The sequence below is a fragment of the Zalophus californianus genome, chromosome 11 (assembly GCF_009762305.2).
Source record: "Zalophus californianus isolate mZalCal1 chromosome 11, mZalCal1.pri.v2, whole genome shotgun sequence".
Lineage (NCBI taxonomy): Eukaryota > Metazoa > Chordata > Mammalia > Carnivora > Otariidae > Zalophus > Zalophus californianus.
Window position 1 is genome coordinate 94,297,818 of NC_045605.1, and position 17,455 is coordinate 94,315,272.

The 17,455-nt window shown below is 40.1% G+C and overlaps 1 protein-coding gene across 10 annotated transcripts in view; it reads left to right on the plus strand.

Annotated features, from left to right (window-relative positions):
* Positions 1 to 17,455, plus strand: part of TTC17 (tetratricopeptide repeat domain 17) — a 122,093-nt gene that overhangs the window by 80,350 nt on the left and 24,288 nt on the right. For 9 of the 10 annotated variants that reach the window (XR_003517510.2, XM_027580156.2, XM_027580153.2 and 6 more), the window contains 3 exons: positions 9,380 to 9,639; positions 10,297 to 10,450; positions 15,399 to 15,519. Coding sequence is in view for 8 of the 10 variants with exons in the window: in XM_027580156.2 (XP_027435957.1) it covers positions 9,380 to 9,639; positions 10,297 to 10,450; positions 15,399 to 15,519 (535 nt within the window). In the remaining 2 variants the exon portion in view is untranslated. Of the gene's footprint in view, positions 1 to 9,379; positions 9,640 to 10,296; positions 10,451 to 15,398; positions 15,520 to 15,616; positions 15,686 to 17,455 lie in introns of all 10 variants that reach the window. The other variant, XR_003517511.1, reaches the window with a different exon arrangement.

Below are 17,455 nucleotides of genomic sequence, written 5' to 3' on the forward strand. Positions count from 1 at the left end.
TTGCATCTGTTTATCTCTTCATCTATACCTTCTGCCACTGCCTGAATTCAGACTTTCTTCATTTCTGCTTGGGCAATCACAGTAGCTTCATAATTGAATTTCCAATATCTAGTCCTTTACTTTTGTTTGCATATGGAGAGAGAGAGAGAGAGAGAGAGAGAGAGAGAGTGTGTGTGTGTGTGTGTGTGTGTAGGAGAGAGATAGTACATGTAATTGGTACAAAATTTTAAAAGCAGAAGCAACCCCTGTTACTAATATATTTTGTGTCTGAAGAGTTGTTTCTAAAATCAGATCTGATTAGGTTAAGTTGCCTATGTTTAAAATTTTCAGTGGCTCTGTGCTACCTATAGGAAGAATCTAGGTATCATAGTATAGGAGATGTGGCAATTTGGTCCTTAGTTTTGTCTCCAGGTGATACCATCTACGGGTGCTCTACATAGCAGGATGTATAAGCCTTCCACCATTTCTATCACATGCCATGCTGTTGGAGCCTCCATGTCTGCACAGGCTGGGAATAGCCCCTGTGTACTCTTTGCTTGATGTCAACGACCGTAACGCATCTCCAAGATCCAGCTTAAATATCACCTCCTCTGTGAAGCATTCACAAAGGTCTCCAGGCATTTAGTTGCTCCGTATGCTCTCTTGTTCCCACTTTTTGTCAAGGCACATTTCATACGATGTGAATGCTTATGTGTCTTATTTCCCATCAGACTGTGAACTTCTTATATATCACGTCCTATATAAGTATATTTCTGTGTACAGTAAACATTTGTTAAAGTAATGAAATGTGGCATTTGCCTTCCTGTGTAGGTTGGATTAGCATATTTAGGAATTACAAAATCTGTGTTTCCTCCTAAGTGGTATTGTATATAAAAAATGATGTCTAAGAGAAGCAAGCTAGACCTCAGAGGGGAAGTTGTGACCTTCACCTTTGCAGGTTTAGAAAATTAGTTTCATCAGTTCTGTCAGAAATCATTGGGCTTAAAGGAAACTAATTTCCACTTAACATTTCAAAAGAGATGGATTCTTAAACTAGATAGACGGTTTGTTCATTTACGAGGGAGCTGCTCCACTCTGGTACCTGGCAGCCTCTTGTCTCCATCTGGCATCAGGTACCCACACAACCAAACGGACATCATGAGGTTGCTTGATAAACTCAGCATCACCACAGATGAAACCGAGCAAGGGGTATTCTATTCAACTTATACAAACTGTTCCTATTCCAATATAATACAGCTCCCTAATGACCAGAACACTCATGACCACCAAATTAGACTCTTTTTTTCTTCAGACAGTTCGGAATAAAACCCAACCAGAATCTTGCTGTTTGTCTCATTTTCCAAGTAGTACATCATTGTTTGAGATAGATTATAACCTAGTGCCTGAGTTAAGTTTCTTTAGTCCTGTGTTCCCCATGCCGTTCCATCCCATCCCTGTACTGGAAAGGCAGTATGGTTACCCTGGCTGAGATGGGGTCTTTTCCAAGTCCCTTCAGCCTCATGCAGACTGTGTCTTAGGGTGGATTCTTTTACAGATTGCTAATTCAATCCATAGTATAATGATGACTCTTACTAGTTTCACTCTCAGGTACTGACTTTTCTTCACCATATGTCTGAATTCCGGGAGCACCTTCTTCTTTTCCCTAGATACAAACAGGTCCACAGGGACTATACTCATGGTATGTTAGTATGTTTATACCAGCAGGCTTCCTGTAGTGTGGTTATCAGAGTGAGAAAAACTCCATTTTTTAAAATGCAAATAGTGTGTTATAATAAAAGCCAAGGATAGACATTAAAGAATTTTTGAAAATTCTATTTTTGGAGGAAAATTTAAAGACATACAGTTAAGCCCTTTCCAGTAACCATAAACTTATGATAATCACTACCTTTCTATGACACTTTACAATTTACAAACATATGCTCATTTCAGCAGCACTTATATATAATTTACAAACTTATGAATTAATGTGTTAATTGTGTGAAATAGATATTATTATCAAGCCCATCTTATAGATGAGAAAATTGAGACTCAGAGAAGTTAGGTCCCTTGCCCAAGATTGTCAGTAGATAGCATAACTAAAACTCATCCTCAGGTCTTCTGATCCCATGCATTGTACCCTTTGCCTGTGGGTCTTAGAAATAGGGGGTTGATGAATTAGAACTTTATTTTTTAATTAGTAAGGTCATTTTTAAAGAAAACTAGCATCTGCTGTTACCATTATTTTATAAAAGCAAAGAAAATTTTAATGTCAAAAAGTACAAAGACAATCTTAGAATAAAGGTCTTTCTCAAAAATGAACAGTCAGCAACCTTACTCCAAAAATTTGTATCTGGATGTGCATGCGTGTGTGTGTGTGTGTGTGTGTGTGCTTATTATAATTTTATATACATATCCTTTTTATGTTTCTCATTTTGTTAAGGATTGGTACAAATTGTGTCACTGATTAACATTGGAAAAACCACTGCTTTAATACCTCATCATCTAATACAAAAATCCTCCTCAGTAAACTTTATTTTTTTTTATTTTATATATTTTTTAAGATTTTATTTATTTATTTGAGAGAGACACAGCGAGAGAGGGAACACGCACACAGGAGGAGTGGGAGAGGGAGAAGCGGGCTTCCCGCGGAGCAGGGAGTCCAATGCGGGGCTCCATCCCAGGACCCCGGAGATCATGACCTCAGCCGAAGGCAGATGCCTGAAGACTGAGCCACCCAGGTGCCCCCTCAATAAACTTTAGATAAGGAAGGAAGAGCATAGGCTTTGTAGTTAAGAGATTCCGCTACCATGTCCTTGCAGCAACACCAACTAGTTGTTAAATCTTGGGCAAGTTAATCTTTCTGAGCTTCCCTTACTTCATTAATTTAAAAACAAACAAAAAAATGCCTCAAGTGATTAGTATTTAAATGAAACATTTCTTTTAGAGGTCAGTACACAGTTGGAGTTCAGTCAGTGTTCACTTCTGCACACATAGGTGTGACTCTACTGCTTCCAGACTTAGAGGATGCTTGTGAACCGAAGTCCTCACAAGTACATACACACAGTATCTGCTCAATAAACATCTAGGGAACACTGACATTTGCACAAGAGTTGTTACAGGAAAGATTATCTGTTTGCTTTTCTGGATTATCTTCTTGAAATCCCCAGTTTTCTCTTGCTATACCGACCCAGCTAAAACACCATTGGTGCAAATGAAAATTGATGATTTGTTGTTTTTTTCTCAGAAGTGAATTTCCTTACCTACCTTAGTCTGAGTGATTTCATTTAAGCCTTTTGTGCTTTGTGATTACTGGCTTTAAATATTATGCCATTGTTTATGCATGAAATCTTAAGGAAGTCTGTAGCTTTATACTGTGACTTCAAAACCAGATCACTGCCTTTTAAAGAAAATACTAGAGCTCAAGACAGAACTGCTGAAGGCCCTATGGTGGTGGAGTCTTTGTTTGAAACCAAATTTGTCTAATTCCGCAGTATATTCTTTTTATTTTATGAGATGGATGTATTTCTCTGTGGTATCATTCTCAGAGGTAGAAGGTGCCCTGCTTGCCTTCAGAAACCACATTCTAGTACTCAAGCCTATGTACTTGATTAGTACTCTAGTACTAATCTTGTAAGAGTTTCTGGAGATGTTTTGAGTCAAATTTTGAAGGAAGGACTTTTTTTTTTGCTGGTCGTCTCTTCGAATGTGTGATCTTTACCTGTTTGCTGTTACTCTGCTTTGTTTTGAATGTAGAACTCACCTTTCATTTCATTCTTCCTAAAACTCTTCTTAACACAAACCTCTCTTCCAAGATTATTAATACTGTTTCTTACCCAATACAGTCACTTTTCTTTTGCTCATCTTTTGATGTTCCACTCCCTCTCAGGAGTGTCCTTAACAAGTCATTGTGTGGCTTCGGCTTCTGCTCCAGGCACAGGGAGCTCAGTCTCCCTTGGTAGCCCATTCCACTTTCTGACCGTTCAAAGGTCTTTCCTAATATTGAGCTAAAATGTGACTTCTCATCTCTGGTCCTGCCCGCTGAAGCTACGAAAGTCAGTCTGGTCTCTCATTAAAATCACATTTGAAGATGACTCTTTTCCTACCTACCCTACCCCCCTATGTTTTTGCTTCCTTCAGCTTCCTTATTTCCTTGAACAACTCCGGTTAGGGCGCTTAGTACCTTCACCAATCTCAAAGTAATCTTTATAGAATTAAAAAAAAAAATCTTTCTGGACACCTGGGTGGCTCAGTCGGTTAAGCGTCTGACTCTTGATTTCTGCTCAGGTCGTGATCTCAGGGCCCCAATCTCAGCGTCGTGAGATTGAGCCCCACGTCAGGCTCTGGAGTCAGCATGGAGTCTGCTTGGAACTCTCTCCCTCTCCCTCTGGCCCTCCCCCCACACTTGCACTCTCTCTGTCAAAACATGAAATAAAGAAAACGTTTAAAAAAAGAAGAAAAAGTCTAGTAAATATTTTTCAAGCCTGATTTTTTTTGTGTGTACTATGTCAGCTACTGTTCCTTCCACGGGGTCACTTTGGTATCTTCAGTCCTTCATGTAATATGATTTTGGGCACTTTCACCAAGTCATGTTTCTATCAATGTGCTCTGCTTTGAAAATCTCTTAAACTGCGGTGCCAGACTTACCGATGAATCTTCAGATGTGTCTGGAACATTGCAAGATTATGTTGGACTTCTTTTTCTTCTCCTTTCTCCTCCCCTTCTTCTTCTTCTACTTTTTTTTTTTCTTTTTGAGGACAACATATACCTCTCTTCGTCTCTCAACACTTCTCCGAGTCCCTGTGATTCTTGACAGATTATCTGACGTGGCTCAAACTCAACTAAGCTTTCCTAGTATCCTGAGATAGTATTCATCCAAGTGAAAAAACCCGAACTCATCTAAGCCTCACTGTGGTTGCTCACAGTCTCTTTACTTCATAATATTTATTCTCCTTTTTCCAGTATGAAAATGGTACATGTTAAAGAAGATAAAGAAAATAATAGAGATATGGGATCTCAGTTTCTCTGTTTTTAGTTTATATTATACCATTGGTCCCACAAGCAGCAATCCTAATATTTTACTTTTTCTTCTTGCTTCAAGTATAATTTAAAACTTTCTGTCATCCTGCTGTAGTCCAGACCTCTCTCCAAACCTGAATTCTGTATTTCCAGAATTAGACAGTGTCTGGAGATATGTTCCTCCGTCCATTCTAACCCAGACCATAGGTCCATGAGTGGTTCTATTACAAGCCCTCAGCACATTTTTTAACACAGGCAACAAATGCTTAAATGAATTAATAAGTGTCTGAAATCCCAACATGGTAAGTGCCCTCTCCTAATTCCATAGTCTTTGTAGATAGCATTATTTTCATTTTCACAGATTCTAAAACTCCATTTCGTAAAAAGGGCCCTATTTCACATTAGGCTTTGAAATCTTGAAATTATCTTTGAACTTACCCTATTCTTTGTCATTGTATCCATTTAACCACCAAATTCTATTTTTCTCCACTGAAATTTCTTCATGTACCTCTTTCTCTTCCCTTTTCAAAATTCCCCTTTTATAGTTCTCACCCTAAGCCAGCTTCTCTTTAAACAACTTTATATAGAGATTGTCGAAATACCTTTCTAACTGGTCTCTCTCCTCTGTCTTCCTTCTCCACCCCCGAGTATGCCAGCTGATTTACCACTCTGGCATTTATATGCCACATTATGGCTCTCTTCTTGTTATTCTTCTGCTTAGCAAACAGGAGGCTCCCTTGAACATGAATCTTCCTCCCAACTTTCCCAGACATCCTCAATGTCACCCACCTTCCCTAAGTATCTTGTTTGCTGATATCATCTATATACATTCTTTGTTCTAGTTCATGTGAAATTAGTAGTGCCTTCACGTATTGCCTTCCTTATGCCTGCATCAGTATGTGTACATATGGGTGGGAGAGTATACACAGTCAAGCTCCTCCCTCTCAGGAGTGCCCTCTCTGGCCCTCTGCCTGCCTGTCTAAATCCTGCCTCAGTAGGCTGCCTTCCTCTAGGAAGCATGTTGTGACCACACTCAATTACGCTTTTCCTCTAGAAAAAAAGTATTTAAGTGTAATTGTTCTCTGATTGTTTATATAGTTTTGTGTCTCCAACTTGATTATACAGTTGATCCTTGAATAATACAGGTTTGAACTGCACACATCCACTTATATGCAGATTTTTTTAATATAAATACCATATAGTACTTTATCTTCTCTTATTATGTTCTTAGGAACATTTTTTAGCTTGCTTTATTATAAAAATATATAATACCTATAGCAAATAAAATATGTGTTAATCGACTGTTTACATTATTGGTAAGGCTTCCAGTCAACAGCGGGCTATTAGTAGGTAAGTTTTTGGAGAAACAAAAGCTACATGGATTTTTAACTGTGCAGGGGTCAGCGCCCCTGACCCCCATGTTGTTGAACTGTACTTAACTCCTCAAAGTCAGATTCTTTTTGTTCCCACCTATATGGCTCATAGCGCGGAGATAGGCACATAGTAGGTTCTAAATAAATAAAGATTGGTTTATTGTTTCTAACTCATAGCTCATTTATTATCTCCCCATTCCTCACCTTTATTTAGTGTTGTTCTTTAGGAATTGCTACTACCGCAACCCCTACAGCCTTTGAAAGGACTAGTGGCTGCCAGCCGCAAAAGCCTACAACAAGTTCCATAGTTTGTCTTGATTGGAATACCAGTTTCCGTCAATGAAAGGCCCTTTCTCTAAGAACTTTTCAGTAATGATATATATATATATATATATTACCATATGGTCTGGGTGTAGGGGAGCATTAACCTTTGGAACTGGGCTTGCAGAATTCTTTGCAACTGAACAACTTTATTTAGAATGCTTTCTAAATAGTAGTAGTTACTGAATGGAAATAAGGCTTCCAAACACAGCGTCCATATGCAACTCTAACTATACACTGGGGAATTAGTTACCTGCAGTCTACCTTTGGCCAAAAGCTACTTTTCTTTAAGCCCATACTCTTGGCTGCAGCCAAATCTATCAAAAACTCTTTCCTGTCTCAGGACTAGGTGCAGGGAAGCCCATGGTGGCCATAGGACAAGGAAGGAGAGGAAGCTAAAATAACATGAGGAATACTTAGAACTCTGTTGCTACAAGTCAGACGGCAGGCAGTTCTTCTAATTAAGTTGCTTTTTGGGTTCCTCATAGGAACCCTGTCCAGGTGTTTTCTTGAGTTAGCTACTGAGAAAATTGTAAATCATCTAGTATGCCAGACACTATGTTAAAGACATGATGCCTGCCTTTAACACATGACAAGGTAAACCTTAGAGTTTATGAAGTCTTGAACCATCACCAGGACAAGGCAAAGGTAGGAGCAGCAGATCCTCAAGAACCTCACAAACCAAATTATTCCCAAGTTCCATTAACTCATTCTACAACCGTGCCTCTTAAGTGTCAGGTACAATGTTGGACATACAAGATATAGTAGTAAACAAGATAGAAACTGAAAATTAGAACTCTTTGTCAACCCTACATTTATACTATTTGCCACATAATTTGGGCAATAACCAACCATTTTTATCTGAATATCCTAAAGAAAATGCCTTTGCAAACCCCTGTTTTACTTTATGCTTGTCTCAGAACTTCATTAATAATAATGATAATAATCAAGAAAAACCAGCAGATTCGTTCAAAAAGCTAAAAGAAACCTACTTGAAAGGACAACAGTACATTTCAGGGTCACTTGTTAACAAATGGAGGAGCCTTCTAGCTTTTTCAAGAAAGAATAGCAGATTTCTAATGGTACTCCCAGCCTGACAACAGACCTTCCCACTTTCTGGAATAGAAAGTGGGATGGAAGATAGAGATGCCACCAGAGCCAAGAGTGACACTCTATGAGTAGGGCTCAAAGCTTTACGTTGCTTTAAGCCTTGATGGTCAGCCATCTTTCTCACCCCACGCCTCCTCAGAGACTAATACTCTGCATTTCTAAAGTGGTTATAGGTCTGGTCAATACGAAACTCACTATGGTTACAGGTCTGGTCAATACGAAAATGAGATTCCTGACCTTGGCCTTAGTAATTCCATGTTCTAAATCACTGAACGAGCCAGAATTACCAACTGAAGGTTATTGGGATAGCTTAACGAGGATAATGTAGACTGGCATTTTCTGAGCAATCAACCCCGAGCTCTCTGGTTGTCCAGTAGATGCGTATTACAAAAGCAGGCATTCTATTTTATTTCTTTTTGTACCCTATCTACTTCCAAAAAGGATTGCAGGTAACTTACATGGAACACGCAATATAAGATTCAGCCATTAATTCAAAATAGCAAAAGTTTAAGTAATAAAGTTTTTTTTCTTTTAAGAAAGGAAAGCATTCTATTAAGAAACTCAGGGGCGCCTGGGTGGCTCAGTCGGTTAAGCGACTGCCTTCAGCTCAGGTCATGATCCTGGGGTCCCAGGATCGAGTCCCATGTCGGGCTCCCTGCTCGGCAGGGAGTCTGCTTCTCCCTCTGACCCTCTTCCCTCTCGTGCTCTCTCTCTCCTTCTCTCTCTCTCTCAAATAAATAAATAAAATCTAAAAAAAAAAAAAGAAACTCAGAAATTTTTGCCCTACATGTTCTAGTTATCTAGGCATAGAGGGGAACCCGTAGGATTGTGTAACCTTTAATGTATAACAATGGAAACACTGACTTCTCAGGAGAAAGAATTTTTCTAGGCCATTGCACTGGGAAGCATCCATGGAAGTCTTTACATAAGAAACTTGAGCAACATAACAAATAATGTCTTGATAACCATTTTAGGAAAACATTACACTGTTCCATCACTATTTCCTATACTAGCCATTAGTGAAAATAGGAGCCTGAATGTAGAGTTAGGATAATTTCCCATTAAACAAATCGTTCAGGTAAGGCAGTTAGACTGTATGGCCTGGACATGCAGCTATGGTATGTCAGTCATATGCTTTTTGAAGAAAGCGTCAAGAATCCCACATATTCAATAAATAACATAATAATAAATTTCATCTTTGCCATTTGTGTCTTATATCTAAAGCAAGGGGTCTTTTTTTTTTCCAAAAAAAATACATTTATAAAATAGCCACCCCCCCTGCTCACCAGTGATATAATCAGTGCCTGCTTGCCACCTCACTGCTACCGTTGTCCTTATCCAAGCTTTTGACAAAGCTACACAGCAGGGAGGATGTTGTGTTGTGCATTTTGAGGATGATGAGTGGCATTTTTATGGGTGGGCTATCAAATCTCCTCTAAGCAGAGCCAAAGCTGCTCAAACAGCAAGGTTGGAGTCACTTAAGTACTGGAGTGAGTACCACGTAGTTTTTAGGGTATGTGCTGCTGAAGCGAGCACAGTACTACGTAATTTTTAATGACATGTGGGCACTCGAATTTCAGGTACAGTGGTTGAGGAGAGCAATGGTTCTGATGAGATGGAGAATTCAGATGAAACAAAAATGTCTGAAGAGATACTGGCTTTGGTGGACGAATTTCAACAGGCATGGCCCCTGGATGGCTTTGGGGGAGCCCTGGAGATGAAAGGGCGGCGTCTGGACTTGCAGGGGATACGAGTGCTGAAGAAGGGTCCCCAGGATGGAGTGGCCAGAAGCTCTTGCTACGGAGACTGCAGAAGTGAAGATGATGAAGCCACAGAATGGGTGAGAGTTTGCCAAGTCAGTTCATACCAAACTGTAGCCCAGGTCGTGGTGGGGGTGCAAAGTGTGATGTTTCTCTTGGGGGTGTGGCACCACTTTACTCCACCCTCCGGTCAGTCTTCACGTGGGCCTTGTTCTTCAGGAAGCATTTCCCTTTACTTCTGTCTGTATTGCTAGCTCTTCCAGGAGGCAGCGGAAGCAGAAGACTGTTGAGCTGCACTCCAAGCCTGCATGCCTGCAGCTGCCCAGTTCAGACATCTTCATTTTCAGTTTCCTCTATACACCCTTCAAGGCTGTTATTTTGTTTATTTCACTAAACATTTTTCACTTAGATCTGTAAAAATTAAACGGAAGGAGAGAATCAGCTCTAAGCTCTAGCACAGGACTGGTTACTCTTTTTTTCTTTTAAGAAAGAGAGTGCAAGAGGGGGGTGGGGTGGGGAGGGACAGAGGGAGAGAGAGAATCTTAAGCAGGTTCCTCGCTCAGCGTGAAGCCTGATGCAGAGCTCGATCTCACAACCCTGAGATCCTGTCGGAAGCTTAACCAGCTCAGCCACCCAGGCGCCCCGAGGTTCGGTTACTCTTAAAGCCACCAATATCCACAGTGTTTACAGATTTGATAATTGGTCTAATATGTCCCCAACATGGCTCCATTTTCCAGATCACATTCCAGGTCAAACGTGTAAAGAAACCCAAAGGAGATCATAAGAAAACTCCTGGGAAAAAGGTAGAACAGAATCAAGCAGAAAATGTACAGCGTTACCAAGCGAACCTGGAGATCACTGGCCCAAAGGTGGCATCTCCTGGGCCACAAGGTAAATTTGAATATTTAATATGCCAGTTTCTTTTTTTAGATTTCACAGTCTTATTTCTCACTAAGGATATGTTTGTGACTTGAAGATCAGATGAGAAGGTAATGGGGCTAAGTGAACGAAGAAACGGTCATTGGTATAAAACGTTTGTTGTGACATTACTTGATTTTTTTACCATTGTCTATAAGGCTTATTTTTTTTTTTTTTAAATGAGGACAGTGCTTTATTTTAGTATTTTTCAAGATTTTATTTATTTATTTGACAGAGAGAGACATAGTGAGAGAGGGAACCCAAGCAGGGGGAGCAGCAGAGGGAGAAGCAGGCTTCCTGCTGAGCAGGGAGCCCGATGCAGGGCTCAGTCCCAGGACCCTGGGATCATGACCTGAGCTGAAGGCAGACACTTAATGACTGAGCCACCCAGGCGCCCCTGGGCTTATATTCTTATCATTTTGAGCTTAAATATCCTATTAGTTCTTGATAGTCTAGTTTAATATGATCATATATATCTTATTGGGTGGTTGTGAGGACTATAGGAGTTATACATGTAAAATGCTTTAAATGAACTAGCCACGTAGGACTCAATAAATATTAACATTTAATATTTTATGTGTCAGAGATCTCTTTAAGTATTGGATAAATGCTTTAGAACGACTCCCAAGAAAAAGGCATATACATCAGAATTTGTCATGTACTTTTAGGGTTCATGGTTGTCCCGGAGTGCATCTTTCTTGGGACTCCAGGTTCAGGGCCATTGCCATGGGCCCAGTAGACTTTCTTTTCTAGCAATGAAGTAGTGGTGATCAAATTTCTTTTTAAAAAAAATCTTCTTTTTTAAAGGATATTTTCACTATCTTAGACTTCAAAAATTCAAGGTAAATTCATGAAAACATGTCTTATTTAATTTGGTGTACTTACCAAAGCTGAAAGCAGGGTGCACATAATAAAATATAAAGAATGGGGTCAGTTTGGCTAAATCCTGGAGGGAGGTGTTACTTGTGAAAAATACAAAGGGCACCAAAAAGGACATTTTGTCATGACTGGAGTTGACTGCATGCAGTAGCTTTACTGTTTAAGGGTGACACTGTGTGTTAACAGGTTCCAGAAAGAAAGCAACACTTCCTCTACTAGGTATGTCTTCTGTAGCAAGGAAAAGGGTATTCAAAATATAAAATATCATTATGGAAATGAAAGTTCCATTAAATAGTAAATGTAATGAAATTATAAAAGAAAATTTAGATGAATATTTATATACTTTCCAGGTGGAAAAGGACTTTCTAAGGCAGAGAGAAAAAGAAAAATTCTGGCACCAGAAAACACCGTAAAATAGAAAAGCAAAGGACTGAAACAAAGTATTTTTGAAGAATATTTATATTTTTACAGACTATGTGATAAGCACTGATTATCAGTATCTTTTAAAGAACACCTACAGGGACACCTGGATGGCTTAGTCAGTTGAGTGCCTGACTTCGGCTCAGGTCATGATCTCAGGGTCCTGGGATTGAGCCCCACCGTGGGCTTCCCGATCAGCGGGGAATCTGTTTCTCCCTCTCCCTCTGCCCCTCCCCTCCCGCTAGCATGCTCTTTTTCTTTCTCTCTCGAATAAATAAAATCTTTAAAAAAAATAAGAACACCGACAAATCAGTATGAAAAATACAGCATTTCAGTAGGATATGTGCAAGTACAGAGACCGTTTACCAAATACACACGTGCAATTGGCCACTTAACATGTGACAAAATGTTCAGCCTCACTAGCAATCAAAGATAGGCAAACACAAACAGCAACATGCCATTTTTGCTTCTCAAACTGTCTTTAAATGTGCAATACACAGAGTTAATGAGATGAATTTTGGGATCGTCTGACCATATATATCAGAAAATTTAAAAATATACCAACAATTTTACTTCCAATAATTTACCCTAGGTAAATCATCTTATAGGTGCCAAAGACAGAAGTGCAAAGATTGATCATGGGGTCGCTTATCATAATAAAAAATAAAAAAATTGTAAAAAAATTGTAAATCATAATAAAAAATTGTAAAAAATTGTAAAAAATGTAAATGTTGGTAATTGCCTAAATAAATTACAGAATGTCCATGCTATGTACTGTGCTGCCAAGACACTTGTAATTTAGTAAGTGAACAAAAGCAGTTTATAAAATAGCAGGTAGAATACTTAAGTTTTTGTAAAATAGTAAATATACTGTATTATGATTACACTTGTTCACATTTCCATATCTCTACAATTGAGATACATCTTACAACTGATGATATTTTACATAATAATTGGCAGTATTTTTCTTTCTTATACCATATAAAATAATGTACACGTTACAGTTTATGACCGCTTAGATTTGATGAAAGAAGCTGAAATAAACAAGTACATAGAAACAAGTATAGAAGAGAATATACCAAAATGTAAGTAGTCATCTCTGGGTACTGATAGGGATATGTGTGATTTTTTATTTTCTTCTACATGCTTTTCCATTTTCTAAATAATTTATAATAACTCTATATTACTTTTACAAACAAAAAACTAAAAATTTCTTGTAAAAGTGAAATTTAAAGCTTGGTATGGTTTGAGATTCTAGAAAAGCACTTAAGTGGTTTTAAGTGGATTCAAGTGGGTGGGCCCATGGAGGGCACTGAATGTACTTGTAGGTGACATCAGGGAACTACTTACTGTCACTAACGTGAAAAGTTCTAAGGCTTGGAAGAAATGGCCAGAGAGGTTCAGTATCCTGGTTTTCAAATAAATCTGGATTCTCTTCACTCCCAAGAGATAAGCTTCATGAAAAATCCTGACGAAGTTCTAAAGCAAATTATAAAACAGATAGATTGTGAGCCCATGGGGAAGAGTGGAGATCAGTAAGGACCACTGTAGATTTACTCAGAATTAGTAAAACTAATAATGCATAACTAATTTCATTTCCTCTTTTGGCGAGGGCTACCACACTGGAAGACCAGAGAAGTGCCATAAACACAGTGTAACTAGATTTCAACAAAGCATGTAATGGAATCTCTTAGGATATTCCTGTGTGAACAAGATGGGGCGATGTGGGCTCAGAGGCTCCCCACGGCCTACGGCAGGAAGTCCAGACTCCCTCGTGTGGGGTACGAGCAGCCAGCCCGTCTCTAGCCTTCATGCTGTTATTTTTCTCAACTAGCCATGCTTTTATTTTACCCCTTGCCTTTGCACATGCTGTTCCCTCTGCCTGGAATGCCCCCTGCCACCTCAGCAGTGCTAAAAGATCACTCGTCCTTAAACTTCAGACTCTACGTGCCTTCCCTTCCTTAGTACCTTCAGGCAGAATTAGTTGCTCTCACCTCCGTGCAGTTGTCCTATACTTTCACTCTGGCACTCATCCTGTTGTATCCTAGGATCTGTGTTTACCTTCCTCACAGGACTGTGAACTCAAGGGCAGGCCCCTTCTGTATTATTCCCCTCTGTATCCCTAGTGTCTCAACACAGTTCCCAGGCCCTTATGATAGATGCTCAATAAATGTTTTTCAAGTGAATTTCTTTAAACATAATAGAAAAATAAGCTTTATTGTTAAACTTATATTTAATTCTTTCAGTTATTCATTTAAACAGGGTTTATTTGGGGTGCCTGGGTGGCTCAGTCGTTAACTGTCTACCTTTGGCTCAGGTCATGATCCCAGGGTCCTGGGATCGAGCCCCGCATCGGGCTCCCTGCTCGGTGGGGAGTCTGCTTCTCTCTCTCCCACTCCCCCTGCTTGTGTTCCCTCTTTCGCTGTGTCTCTCTCTGTCAAATAAATAAATAAAATCTTAAAAAAATAAAATAATAAAATAAAAAGTAAACAGGGTTTATTTGAAACTCTTCCAAACTGTTCTTTTCTATTTTATTTAAATCTAAAGCCCTGCTTATACCTCAAACAGTTTTCTGTCATTGGTAAATTCCTACATGATAAAAAAAGTCACACAGAACCAAAGTTCTCCTTCCTGTCCATTCATTCTATTGTAAGTCCTCCAGAAGACCCCTTCCCAGACATGACTTAGTTCTGTTCTTTTCTTGGGGACTCAATCTAAGTGAAGGGCCTATACACAAAAGGTAGTACCTGTGAAGGATGTCCATTAACAGAGCCTTAAAAGCCCAATATAGCTTTAAATAGCATGGTGGTTAGAAGTATACTTGTTAGACTCAGACCTGGATCTGGATCCTGGCTCTGCCATATACTAGCCAGGCGACCTTGGGCAAGTCACTTGATCTCTCTGAGAAGAGAGATTTTTTCAATCTGAGAAACGAGTCTGGATGTAAAGCCCTTAGCACAGGACCTGAACACACAGTAAGTGCTCTGGACATAAATGATAACCTTTCATTATCACCATTATTCCCCATCTGCTGCTTTTCTCTATAACAGTGGTTCTCTACCAGGAGTGATTTTGTCTTCCCAGGGCACACTTTGGTTGTCACATCTGGGGGAGGGTGCTACTGGTTCTATGCGGTAGAAGCCAGGGGTGCTGCTACACATCCTCCAATGCACAGGACAGCCCCCACAACAAAGCATCCTCCAGCCCACGATGTCCGTACTGCCAGGATGAGAAACCTTGCTTTAGCCATAAGTGCTTCTCCTAAGTTGGAGTTGTCTTTATAAAATCAAAATTGGGAGGGGTAAAAATGAAATTTGGTAAGATGTTAACACTGAAGAATATCTTAGCTCTTATCTTATGTTGATCAGTTTTAAATCCAAAGGACTCATTTATTTTTACTTCATCATCTGTCTTTGAGTCTAAGACTTTACTCAGATAATCTTACTGCCTTTGTTGTGAATGACAAGAGTTTAATTCTCTAGATGGTAAAAATCCTAAAGACTAGAAGAATGACGGGAACCTCCAAGCACACCAGCCTGGGTGAAGTAATCACCAGCACCTAAGACACTGTGGGTTCTGTTCCTTTGCAGTTATGTCCATTGATGACATACTTTCCTTCTAGGAAAAAAGCGTGACTACCAGAGTCTGGGATGGCCCAGTCCAGACGAGTGCCTCAAACTCCGCTGGGTAGAGCTGACTGCCATCGTGAGTACCTGGCTTGCAGTTTCTTCAAAAAACATTGAGTGAGTATCTTGAACCTCTCCCTCCTTCATGGCCTTTGTGTTCCAGTGAACCCGTTGGGCCTCCGCTGACTTCAGGGATGCCCTTCTTTGTCAGCAGCTATTAGAAGAGTCGGCCTTTTTAGGCTTGGTGGTTCCGAGGATGACCATTGCTGACCACAGGCCACAGGTGGGCACAGCCCATTGTACTGAAACAGCGAATGTGCCTTACCTTCTTAGTGCCTTCCCCCACACTTTGTAAGCTCTCCAGAAGTGTGTAACTTACTTAGAGTTGAAGACTGGATCCCTCTTTGTAGAAAAACCTGTGGTTTCTCACTAACATTATATACTTAAAAAGGGAGCCAGAACATATCCATATTTACAAACACCCACCAAGACACAAGCTGAGCAAGGTTGCCCCTCTGATAACTTTTTCCTCCCTGAATACTCATTCTCTTTTGCTGGTTCCTTTTCTACCCTTTAAGTGTTGGAGTTCCCCAAGATTTACCTCTCAGCCTTCTTATCTTAGAATCACTCTTAGTCAGACTGATGTACTCCCAGAACATCTGTCACCACCAATATATTGACAGCTCTCAAATTCAAATCTCCAGGTCAGATTTTTCTTCAAATTCCTCAACCCATCTGTCCGGTTACCTACCTGGCCTCCCTGCCTCAATACCTCTGAGACACCTCAAGCTCAGGAAAACCAAACTCATAATTTTCTTGTCCACTATCCTTCCAAAAAATCATTGTTCTGTGTGTTTTCTGTTTCTTTTTTATTTAAAAAAAATTTTTTTTTTAAGATTTTATTTATTCATTCAAGATACAGAGATAGAGAGCACGAGTAGGGGGAGAGGCAGAGGTATGATCTCTGCTCATACATTCAACAAGCAGGCTCCCCGCTGAGCCAGGAGCTGGATGTGGGGGGCTCGATCCCAGGCCCCTGGGATCATGACCTGAGCTAAAGGCAGATGCTTAATGACTGAGCCACCCAGGTGCCCCCGTTTCTTATTCTTAGTAGATAGCTCTAGCAGAGCTTCGGCTAGAAACCTGGGAGTCATCCTTAATGATTCCTTTCCCTTAAATACTCGGATCTGGTCTGTTACCCATTCTTACCCTTTCCACCCTCTGAGTATTTTTCAAAGCCATCGGCTTTTCTTTGTCTCCATTGCTGCCCCCTTAAACAGATCCCCATCATCTCCATTTCCATTCACTCAGTAGACTCCTAGCTGGGCCGCATGCTTTATCCACTCGTGACTCTGTTCTGCCCCTTCTCCCTACAGTACTCAGACTCCTTCCTCAAATACAAGTTAAATAATTCTTAAAATGCTCTAATAACTTCTTCTTGCTCTTTACCATGGTCCACAAAGCCCTTCATGATCTGCTGCTACGTGTCTTTCCATCCTCACCACCCGCCCTCCTGTCGGGGCCTTCACACCGGTGGTGTCCCTTTGCGTGCGGTGATGTTCTCACCACCTTTTTCCCACCTGGTTTGTTCACACTCATCCTTCTGGTCTTGACTTAAATCTTACTTCTCAGGGAATCCTTCACTAACCACCCCTTTCCTCCATCAGCAGGGGGAGATACATACCCCCCCATAGTGTACTGACGTTGTACCTTGTTTTCCTCTTTTATAACATGTGTAGTAACTCAGTCACTCACAAGACCACAGGCACCATAACAGCAGGGATTGGGTGTGTCTTGTTAGTCCTTATAGGTCTGGTGTGTGACATGTAGTAGGCTCTGAATAAAGAATGAATGAATGTTTGCCTAATATATATGAAAGCTTTAAATAGTTAGAAATAAAATTTGACCATGCTAGTTTGCCATATCAGCATATATGATAGCATATAACATTGAGCCTGCATATAGCAGGAAAATGACCGCTTTGGGACTACAGAAGGGAGTAAACATCTTATGCATAGATATATTGACCAGCTACATCTGTTTAAAATGTACT